Genomic DNA, 12,006 nt, shown 5'->3' with positions numbered 1-12,006 from the left:
AGGTTTAGGTGGTTGCAAGTGGTCTTCAAACTTGACTGCTTTCGTCTAATTTCCATGACCGTGTGGGGTTTCTCGAAAATTAGGGTATTTCACTTACTTTCAAAGGTTTAGTTGTTGATAAGTGTAAAATTTGCAGTAGTAATTCTACTTTTTCAGCGAAATATAAAATAATTATGTTCTCTTTTATATCGAGAGTGCAGATCTTCTAGGGTCTAATTAAAAAGTTGCAGAAAAAATTCAAAATGGCGGATTTAAGGGGAATAAGCCTTAGCACTGCGCACTTAAGCAATTTTAGAGCTAAGTCGTAACTAATTAGAAAACAAGCTTTCTTCTCTTCATTATTGGCTATTGGTCAAAGAACCTAGAAATCCAATTACATAAAAGGAAAGATTAATATTTGTAATAAAGTAATTTCTAACGACATTAAACTTTTAGTCTAAAATTTTACGAAGGCAATCTATGTGAACTCTATAGTACCAGATGCATGAAAAACTCCCCTAAAATCGAACAAACTAATAAAAAAAATTTGCATCTTTTACACATGCTGTTACAGGCCATTTAAAACTACCCATACACCTCTTTATCTTTAAAAAATATTCATTTTAGACAAAAATATGTATATGTTTGAGCGTAACATAAAATATTATCTTTGGTTCAACCTTGCGAAACGGTCTGAAAGAACTATAGAGGTCAACTTGAGTTTTTAAATGCTACACCCTATATTATATTACATATTCTTGCAACTGACTTCAAAAGCCTTCCCCCAAACCTTGTTATCATTTTTCATTACTTTCAGACGTTTACGAGATATTTCGATTTGAAAGGATACGTAGGTGAGCGGCGTTTGTACTTTGTACGCGTAGCGATCACGCACACTACTTTAACCAAAACCACTCCTATGTACAATTTTAAATCGAAATATCTCATAAATGATTGAATGTAATAAGAAAATCTTGAACAAAATGGAAAGAGAATTTTGGAAAGTTCTTCGGGTCAGAGCTACAAGACTATTATGTAATAATATATAGGGTGTTCTATATATGAAAAAAAATTTAAGGTGATGTTCACATTTTCTTTAGAACAGACCCTTAAGGTCAAAACATTGATGCCATTTTATATTTCACTCAAGATTCTACAAATTTTATCTAAAATGTTTTTCTTTATATGCTCGTTTTTGAAGAAAAAAAACGGTGTACAGGTAGCATCAGACACCTAGTATAATAATTATTAGAACGCTTCTAAGTATCTGCACACACAAGTTTCGTGGACTTATAACATTTACAATCTCAAGTTATTTTCCCTACTTGGCGCACTGCTTTCTGAGATCTAACTTTTTGATGCTTTTGAACACGCGAGACACTCATCTCATCGCAATTATAAACGTTAGATGAGAGAAAATTGTATTTACATATAATGAATAATAGATAAATGCTAAATATAATGTAATTCATAAATTTTGATGTTCAGTACAGAGGGAAATATGTTTGCCTAATGGTAAAGGACCCGTAGACATAAAATACAAATCTAACACCAATAGTTTGGATATTTCATTAAAAATAATTAAATTTTTTACTAAAACAATGTGTTCTTACTTAATTTGCTTTTTAGAACGGCAACAGTAAATATATTTGGTTATTCATACTTAATCACTCGGGAAAAACTTTTCATTAATTGCGAATATTTGTTTCGACGGCCCAAAAAGCCAGCCCTCCAAAAGTGGAAGCATTTGGCCACATGTGCGACTTTCACGTTACTCTCCCCCCTCACTCCCTCTACGCCCTTGTTTTTACACTTTCACTTATTTATACGAAGATGCTGCTTTTGATCGGTGGTAAGTATCGTCAGGTGCTATGGACACTACCCCTAATACGGAGACTGATTATTTCAAAATCAATCCAATCGTTTCCAAACTCGTTATTTGAAGGTTTTAAACGTCACTGATTAAAAATTTATAAAAAAATCAAGAAAATCGATCTTAAAATATGCAAAAAATCCTTAATTGTTACTTTGATGAGATGACAGCGTGGAGTCTCGGAGTAATCGAATTGATTTTAAAGCCATCGAGCGCCATATTGGATCCATGCACCACATTATGAAAAATGAGATATTATTCCTTCATATAGAACAGTACCTATATAGTATAGTACATCTAGTATACGATGGTACTCACCGATAGTGGTGAGAACGGTGAGGGAGTAGAGGAAAGCCTTGGCGAAGTTCCACTCGTATTCAGGGACCCTCCGCTCGATTACGTCAGCACCCCCTCTGCTAGGACTGCCTCCAGTGTACGTTCCCGCGTTTTGCCTGGCCATTATGTCCTCGGTGATCCTCTTTACCAGCTGATCCTGAAAGCGCGCGATCTCCTGAGCCGCAAGCCTCGTCCAGTTCTCACGGTAAAGGATGTTCAGGTTCTCCGTGATTATCCATATGTTGTCCACGGTCTTTGCACGAGCTTCGTGGCTAACCTTTGAACCACGGTAAATACACGTGTTAAAGGATATCATATATATTTCTAACTTTCGCACACAGCCCTCTCTCTCTCTCGCCTTATATATATCCCCCCCCCCCCCTCCTTTCCCCTATCTCCTCTCATTACAAGTTGCGCCCGTCAGAAAAGGGACCAGCTGCATTTAACAGCTAGCCCATTCCTTGTATTTCCGCAACTCGACTCTTCAAGCTCCACCAGATTAACCTCTAACGAGACTAAACTAATAAGAAACTCGAGGACGCGTAAAAGAAGCGATTGCCATATAATCCAGCAATGAATTAACGCTCGCCAAGTTTGTTCTCTGCAAATTGTTATTGTTCCCTCTATACATGTACGGCATAATAGAATGGGGGAGGCATGTACATATTCAGTCAGCACTTTTTACCTCGAATGAGAGGGATGAAAGGGGGCGTAAGCATTGGTGCAGCAGGAAAGTGCGAGTTTCGTTTTACGAAACTCTCGGCTCCCGGATCGATGGAGCCAAGTTGAAAGGGGGCGTCGTCGACGTAGACGTGCCGATAATTCGATTGACTTTCGGGTTCACTGAGGTCATCTCAGGTAGAAAAGCAGGATGGAACGGCGGGAAATGTGACGATAAATCGAGACTCGATCCTATCGGAAGTATTTGCGCATCTCGAACGCAAACTTGAAATCAAAAGAAGAGGGAATAGGCTAAAGCCGGGTTTATTCCATAAAAAGTGGTATACATGATGGTTGTTTACTTTAGCTCGTCATAGAGGTTGCGCGTAAAAATTCATTTATATATCTTTGACTGTAAGAGATACGAATTTTTTGCGTAGAACCTTTTTGGAAAGTCCTTTTTCTATTTCGGTCAAAAAGATATCGTGTAAAAAGTTGATATATCTTATATATAGTAACAGAGATAAGTTCATTTTTATATCCACGCTCTGGGAATCGTTAAAGTAAGCACCCTATAGAGATTCACATCTAAACCGATATATCGCGTTTATTCAGGTCCATCAATCGGTTTTCATCGACCATGGATAAACAAGACTCGAAATCGAAAGAAGAGAGAATAAGCTAAACTCGGTTTTATTCTATAGAAAGTGGTATATATAAAGGCTGTGTACTTTAACTCACCACGGAGAGTGGACGTAAAAATTCATTTATATCCTTAACTTATATATAAGAGATATAATTTTATTGCGTGAAACCTTTTCGAAAGTCCTTTATACGTCGGTCCTAAAAAGTATCGCGTATAAAATTGATATCTCTTATAATTATGATAAGAGAATATATTTTTCTATACAGATATACTCTTATCGGGACTACTTGGAAAAAGCACCCTGTGTATATCGCGTTTACTCAGGTTCATCAATCGATTTGCATCGATCATGCGTAAACGAATCAAGAAACGCGAAAACTTTGTTGAAAGTGAAAAAGCCACTGCGTTGCAATCCCTCGCTATACAATACACGATTGCGTTATATTCCAGCTTAAGCATGAAAAATAGAGAGTGGGAGGTGGGGTGGGGGTGTTAGCATTTGGTTTTCATTTCTCACCTGTCTGAGCCAAGCCGTGGTATTTCTACGGTTCGCCGCGGTGGAGTCTGCAGAAACGGTAGCGAGGGTTTTCTGATGAAAGGGGAAGGGTGGATCGTTGGCTGCGAGCCTGCCTTCGATGGCTAAAAAAATGAAGCTTCCAAGGAGGGTGTAAGCGACGAGAAGGGCACAAATGCCGAGGTTGATGAGGAACCCTTTGAGGAAGGAGTGTTGGCTGGCCTTGTCGGGCACCCCACCGAAACAGAGACACCTGACCTGTTGGGAATGTTGCTGCTGAATCTTGGCTTGGTCGTTGCTGCTGGAGGTTCCGATGCTGGTGTTGGTGACCGCGTTGGTAGCGGACCTTTTGAGTGACGAGGTATTGCCGTTGTTGGCCGGCTTCAAGCCCTCGTAAGCCCTGTAATGCCTGCTGCTATCTTTGTCCTTATCCATGCTCAGGCTTCGTCTCGATCACCTTGTCGACGTGGACGTCGAGGTCGTCGAGGTCGTCCTCCTAGCCGGCAGTAGTAGACTCGAGGAGCATTCGTCGAAGGACACCTCCTGAGCGGCTACGCGAGCTCGCATTGGTCGATGGGAAGTGGCAATTTCGAAAAGCGAAAAGCAGAAGGAGAAAGCAATCGGTAGCAGCCACCTCCTCTAATCTCTCCTTAACCTCCCGCACGGTTGACCTTGCACCGTCGTTACCATGTGTCTTCGCTCCCTCTTCCTCCTCTAACACCACCAATTTCTCTCACCTATCGTGAAAGCTGTAGCAACGGTAGCAGCGGAAGCAGCATCCCTCCTACGGAGTCGACCTCCTTCCTCTTTACACGCTCGATCGGCCACCTGGGGTCAATCGATCGATCATCTATTCTTCCCATTTACCCACAATCTCACCTTTATACCATTCTAATCCACTCCTTTTTCCCAACACGACTCTTCCCAAACCTCCTACTTTTCTCTTTAACAGTAAAATTCTTATGCACTCTCCTAAATATCATCACTTTTCTTCATCCCCCTTTCTGCATGTATATAGCTATTTTCCAACATCGATCACTCCACCTTTCGAAACATTAATCAAAAAGCCAGCGCGCACTAAACTCTTTATCATAATTTCGCTTTCACGTCATTCTTTAATATATCAATCATTCGCCTGACATAAATATCCAAGTGAATTTCACCGCGCTAATTCTCTCGGTGTTTCTCGAGCTTTCATCCTTAATTTTCACTCTCCCTTTCTTCCCCTCCCTCGGTAAGGTTAACTCGAACCCAGTCACGGTTAACTTTATCCTGCATGATTCCTCGTTGGATCGGGAAAGCTATCGAGTATATCATTAAGATACGCTTGTCGAGGGATATTTAATAAAGGGAGAGGGGAGGAGGGAGTGGAAAAATTTCGCTGTGAATGCAGTTCGTTTGGGCAGGGAGTCAACGAAAGCCACTTGGCTCGATCGAACGGGAGACGTCTCTATATAAAAGGTAGGAGGGGGGGAATCGGACCAAGGGAAATATTCATTGATCCATCCGAAGCTACTTCTACACGTTGTTCGATCGATTAAATTGACTCTGGAGCAAAGTTTTCTTTTCTCTCTCTCGCGATTCTTCCTTTCAGAAGCCTTTGCGAGATAATATTTCGTCCTGCTTATACGTTTCACGGCTTATCACCTTCCAGCTCCTGCAATCAACAATAGACATCTTTCTCCTGCTTTATCGCAGACTTCTGCTCGTTGCTTTCAGGGAGAGAAAGAGAGAGAGAGAGAGAGAGAGAAAGATACCGCTAAATCCGTGTGTACGATAATCTTAGTGAAAATGTCCTGGCAAAAATCTCTCTTTCCATCCACGATCACGACTGCAATTTGTGGCGAGAAGCTCGGAGACGATTGGCCAAGGGAGAATAAAGAACGAAAACATTCCTCGTGATGAATTATTCCATTGAAGTTGATTATGAGGATGGAGATACGTGGCTATAGAAATAAGAAGCTTCTCATCAGGTGAGCATTTACAGATGCTAATTTTCTCCGACGATAAACGAGCTACAGCAGGAATGGATGTGCAATTTCAAAGTAGTTTTCTAGGAACGAGTCACTTAAATCTTCCTGGGTGACGTTGGATTTGAGAGGGATGCACCATCGCTCGATACCAACATATTTCCTTTTTTTCCCTTGATGTCGTGTGAAAGAATAGGGGGAAATAGAGGAGAGGGCGTTTAGGGAGGGTGGGAAGAAAACACAGTGACCGGGGCCAGTGTGACGAAAGCTGGAAAATCCTTGGCTTTGGCTCGGCTTCAAAAGCTCTCCTTGATAAAGCTGCAAATTCACTCTGATTTCCTCCCCTCGTTCACTCTTTAAGGTTCTCTCTCAAAACCCTTCGATTAGCCTCAGTAACGAACCTTTTCACTATCCCCCTCTTTTATATCACTCGAATCGCGTCAAGACTAGGATTTAACAGATACAACTTTCGAATTGCGTAATTTGCACCCTCCCCCCACTCGCTTTCAAACTTTCATCCAGTCTTCCTTCAACGGAGATTGTTCCACGTTTTCGCGTCGGGGTCTCCATCTGAAAGAATAAGCAAAAAATATTTCCGGTTAGAATCTTGCGTGATTGCTCTTGAGATGAAACATTAAGAACATATATATACATATTAGAGCAAAGATAATCGAGGCTAATTAATAAATTTGGAGGTTCGATAATGTAGGGAGTTCTTGAATATGAGGATTCGAGTGAAAGTGCAGTGCATAAAATTGGCGTTTTTTAACTCTTATATATATAAACATAGATGAAGTGGGTAGTAAATAATTGAAATGGTTCAATAATATCGGAGTGTTCGAAAACGAGGATTAAAGTTATAGTAGCGTAGATAAACCTGGTCTTTTCTTATAAATACATGTATAGACAAACAACAGCCATCGGTTCTAATTAATAAATGAGGAGGTTCGATATTATGAAAGTGTTCGAAAATGAGGATTGAAGTTAAAGTAGCGTAAATAAACCTATAGAGCTTTCTTACACACACATACAATCCAGCGATCGGAGATAATTAATAGATGAGGAAGATCAATAATACGAGGATGTTCGATAATGAAGATTGAAGTTAAAGCGATGTAAATAACATTAGCGTTTTTTTATGTATAAATAACAACGACCCGGGCTAATTAATAAATGAGCAGGCTAGATGAAGTTATTGGAAAATGAGGAATGAAGTTGGAGTGGGGGAAATAAAATTTGCGGGTTGAAATTTCCTCGTGGTGGAATAGGCTATCAGTTGCAGGGTTGGTAATGGGAGGTTAATAAAACTACTAGTTTCAGCGGGATCATTGAATATGTAGGGAGTGTATGGCCATGGTATATATATAATATACACGTAGCTATACATAGAAGCGTGGGTGGTTTCATGTGTAACAAGCGAGGCTGGTTTTACGATTCGGCCGGCTATCTTAAACAGGACGCTGCACGCTGAATTATCGAGGAGAGTCCTTTGGGAAATCGCGAAGAAATTCTACGGACTTTTCCTGCTTCTAACGTTCTTCCTTCCAAGTCACTCGGAATCCTTCCAAGCGGTACAATAATCGACGTACCATATATAGTGCACTATACCGGACCAAACTAGGATCAAATCATGCCGAATGATTGATTTGTTTCTCGGGAAAGTTGTACCGGTAATTTTGGCCGTATCTCTTACCTGTAAGATATAGATGTATTCTATACGGAATACCCACACAAACGCATAATACTATTATTACATAGAATTTGAAATTTCCAGGTAAACCGATGTTTCGGAGAGCGGAAATAATTGTTAAAAGCGAACGCCAGATGGCGAAATAAAAAGTAACGTACGGTGGGAGATGGAACGGATGTATCTGGCAATTGAAGGATGTATACTATATATATATGTTTATACTGATGGTGACGGCATATAAAAAGAGGATAAAGGATGTGTGTTTGTATGAAAGAGAAGGAAGAAAACACCCACACACACATATATATATATATACAGGGTGTATTACTAGCGGCGCAACAGAGCACGAATTTAAAAACCAACACATCTCCATAACAATAAGAGATATCAATTTTTGTCAAGGAACCCTTTATAAACCCATACTTCTTTATATTCCAAGAGGCAATCGATAAAAAATTGATATCTATCATAATTTAGAAGTTAAACGAGTGTTTTTTCATCGATGCTGTGTGGTGTGTCTTCGGTGGCCCACCTTATATATGTACATACTATATAAAGTGCTTATATAGGAATAGACAGACACAGCAGAGAAATAGTAAAAGTCGACTCTCGTCACAGACAGCAGAAGCATATCTCTTTTGGTGTAAACGTAGGTATTCGCGAAACGTTCGACATCCATAAATGCATAACGGGATCCAACGGTCCAGATCCATGGGTCTTTTATCCGCGTGAGATTTAAAGGCCGGGTCGTCCGTTGGGATTGCGAATGATATTTAAATCTGTAGTCACGACGAGAATTTCTACATTGCAGTTGTGTGTTTCAACTGCCTCTCTCTCTCTCTCTCTCGCCTAGCGAGTACGTCTCTCTGATGCAGAAGCAACACACAACCACCCTTAAACGTCACCTGCGGCATGATGCTACCGGAAGTGTTACGTTCCTGGGGATTTAGCGCTGCTTGGTTGGATGGCTGACTCGTTGGCTAGCGTAGCTCGCTTTTGCGGTATTCTCAGAAAAGCCAGTTTAAGCTTGCGACTCCCGCACACTTTTCCTCCTCCTTGCCGCATTCATACATCCTGCACATTCGTTACTTTGTATACACACGTAGTCCCCCTCCTCTCCCCCACCCCACTCCAACCCACTTTGTCCCTTTTCTCTACAAAATTCGCGTATTCCCCAACAACGCAGCATTCCCTTGCCAGGAGCTTGCCAAGCGCTGCAAAATCGCATTAAACCACCGAATTCATTCGGATAGAAACTTTCCACGAACAAGCTTTCCCGCTACTCGTAATTTCCACTAACGATCGAAAAATTCAAGCCTGCTGAAGATCTACCAAAATTGGCCAATTCCGTTTGCTCCAATTATTCATCAGCCCATGTAAAGAGTATATATTTACATAGTATACGTACGGATCCTCCTTAATTTCTTAAGACAATATTTTACGATGGCTGATTTAGAAGAGCACGTGTGGTGCCACGTGCCTCCTCAGGCTAATTCCTGCTCGGCCAGAGCACAAATCGTTATTGGAGATCGTAAATCGAATCCATTCGTGCAGTGGCTCAGAGTCAATGGTGTTTTTGCAAGTTTCACGAACGTTTTTACGACCCCTCTATCCAGTCTCTCCTGTGAGAGCGTATATATATATACAAACACCGTTCATCACTGTAACATGTTCGCGCGGAAACTTCCCCCGACGCATCTTCTTTATTGCAAACACTTCCGGCAGTGACTCGTACATGTACACAGAGTTCTGATAGATTCAAGATTGCAGCTCGCATTCTCCTCTCGATTCTCACCATTTTTCTCGCGACTCCCACCCCACTCCGCAGCAGTCGATACAACGTGGAATAGAGCGAAGGTTAAGTTTACCATGAATCGGCTAACCGCACAGATTTGATCAAATTTCGACACGAGGCGAGAGGCCTCACTGCTTCCGCGTTTGTCTCTGCTCGCATTTCGACATTTGCATTTATAAGCGGTATCCGGCTAGAGATCAACCAGAGATCCAATAATCTCCGGAGCTTCTTCTTAAGTTTGTCTGGTTTTTCGCGAAGGAGCTCCATTCCGTGGGAAAGAATGGCTGATGCTTAGCGTAGAGGATTCGGCTGACTACTTTGAGGGTGAAAAGGAGTAAAGGAGGTACAGATAGGGTGGGTGAGAGAGAGAGAACACGAGAGGCAAGAGGGAAAAGTGAAAAGCGAAAAGTTGGGCCGCAGGGATGAAATGCAATTTTTCCGCTCAGCGCTTTTTCCCTGGCAGCGAGAGAACCACCTGTGCTCGTCTCAGCGACTTTTAAATTCGTACCATTGTCGGCTCTATTTGCTGAAAAATGTTTATTCAATTTCGTTTACCGTCACTGCAAGATATTTACTCGCTAGCTCCTGCCCGAACGGCTGCCATCGTGCTGTGCGTAAAATAGGAATTGGATGAGGTTGAGATGCGCGCGAATCTACCGTATATAGTACATATAAATATATATATATATATATATGTATAGTATAGCCAAAGTAAAAATTCAGCTCTCCTAGACGAAAATGAAATTATTCGCTCGGACAACCTTACAGTCAATATACAGGATGTTTACTTTAATTCGCCCCAGAGCGTGACCATACAAATTCATTTACCTTCATAACTACATATACAGGGTGTTTCGCTTAATTCGTCCCAGAGCGTGGACATAAAAATTCATTTATCGTCGTAACTGTGGAAGAGAAATCAATGCTTTGCATAAAACATATCTGGATTTGAATGGAGAATATTTTCAGAATTGTAATATAAAAATTGATATCTCTAATATTTACGAAGGGAAACTAATTTTGATGTACACACGCTTTATAGCGGATTAAGTCAAACACCCTGTATAAAAGATATCAATTTTGTTAATACTCTTTTTCATTTAGATCCAAAAAGGCCTGTGTAAAAAATTAATATTGTAGGTCGAAATAAAGTAAGCACCCTGTATATAACACGATGTTATAAACGTTCCTGAATATATACAGATTAAAATTAACGACGTTTAAAAATTGGGATTATCGTAGTAAATACATTAAATTATACTCTTGTTGGCCTTAATAAGGTATTAATATTATACATTCGAATTTGTGAGAGGCAATTGGTGTAAGGTATCAAACCCACAATCCTACGTAAGCGCATCTAAATTTGGAAACGTATAGCAATCAGTCTAAACGTTGCTAGTCCAAAATAAACACTTCAGTTGCATAGAAATTATTATCACATATGACAGAACTATCTCCTATCACGGAATGTTTTTGGTTAGGCCCAGTGGATGCACGGCTGGTAATAAAGAGACCGATGCGTGAACCACTGGCCTAATTTAATAATTGGGTCGCTCGCGGCAGGACGCGGGCAGTAGTTTGTCAGCGAGATTGCTAAGCGCAGTAGCCACCTGGTGGCGTTGAGTAGAAGCGGTCGGAGCGCGAGACGATCCGCCGAGAGTCCTCGAAACACACCTCCGATCTTCAACAATTGTCTATTATGAAGAATGAATTGTTTAAGCATGACAAGGAAATATATTTGAAGTTACCAGCTTTCGAAACAAATCTTTCAAATAAAAGCTGTTTTAATTTTGAGGGAAGATAAGACGGTGAGACTACTTTGACATTGAAAAGTCACTGAATCTTTTAAATGGGGCTGCTTATTTTGTATTGCTTAATCTTGTATCTTACCTCAAGGACTTGCAAAAGCTTCTTATCAATTTTTTATTTCATCCAGTCATTTATAGGATATCTCGATTTGAAATTGTTTGTAGGAGTGGTTTTGTTTAGTGTAGGTGTGTAACCACCACACGTAAAAAAACAGTATCGCTCACGTACGTACTGTTTTAAATCGACATATCTGGTAAACGACTGGATGAAATGAAAAGATAATAAGAAGGCTTTCGAAAGCTCTTAGGATAAGCTATAAGAATGTGCAATAAAAAATAGGGGATTCCATTTTACAAACTCAAGAGTATCTCCGGTTTACCTTCGAGTGATCTTTCAAGGTCAAACTAATATCACTAGCTTACATGTACTCAAAATCAACCACGTTTCATTCGAAACATTTTTTCTTTAATACTACATGATAACATTAGAAAAAATTACTGGTTACACTTAAAAAAACTCATCTTGTATAATACAAGAAATATGAATTTTTTTATAAGATCATTTTGAAGCGTCCTTCGATTTGCACCGAGAAAGGTCTTATACCAAAAATTTCTCTCTTGCACCCATGATAAAAAGAATTTTACGCTTCCATGGTCTGGGTAGTTTTAAGTAGTACACCCTGTACAATGAGACTCGTCACAAAAAAAAAGAATAAAAAAACTCATCGTTCTCAC

The 12,006-nt window shown here is 40.3% G+C and overlaps 1 protein-coding gene across 3 annotated transcripts in view; it reads right to left on the bottom strand.

The window, feature by feature from the left end:
* Window positions 1-12,006, bottom strand: part of LOC136780387 (uncharacterized) — a 138,594-nt gene that overhangs the window by 41,352 nt on the left and 85,236 nt on the right. For all 3 annotated transcript variants that reach the window (XM_066738701.1, XM_066738702.1, XM_066738703.1), the window contains 2 exons: window positions 4,012-6,548; window positions 2,171-2,465 (listed from right to left, as the gene is read on the bottom strand). In XM_066738701.1, coding sequence (XP_066594798.1) covers window positions 2,171-2,465; window positions 4,012-4,443 — 727 coding nt within the window. In that variant the 5' untranslated portion in view covers window positions 4,444-6,548. The remainder of the gene's footprint in view (window positions 1-2,170; window positions 2,466-4,011; window positions 6,549-12,006) is intronic.

This window comes from Prorops nasuta, unplaced genomic scaffold, assembly GCF_024137725.1.
Source record: "Prorops nasuta isolate Cenicafe-Biocafe unplaced genomic scaffold, Cenicafe_Pnas_1.2 PNAS00019, whole genome shotgun sequence".
Taxonomy (NCBI): Eukaryota; Metazoa; Arthropoda; class Insecta; order Hymenoptera; family Bethylidae; genus Prorops; species Prorops nasuta.
This window is presented reverse-complemented; position numbering and strand designations above follow the sequence as displayed.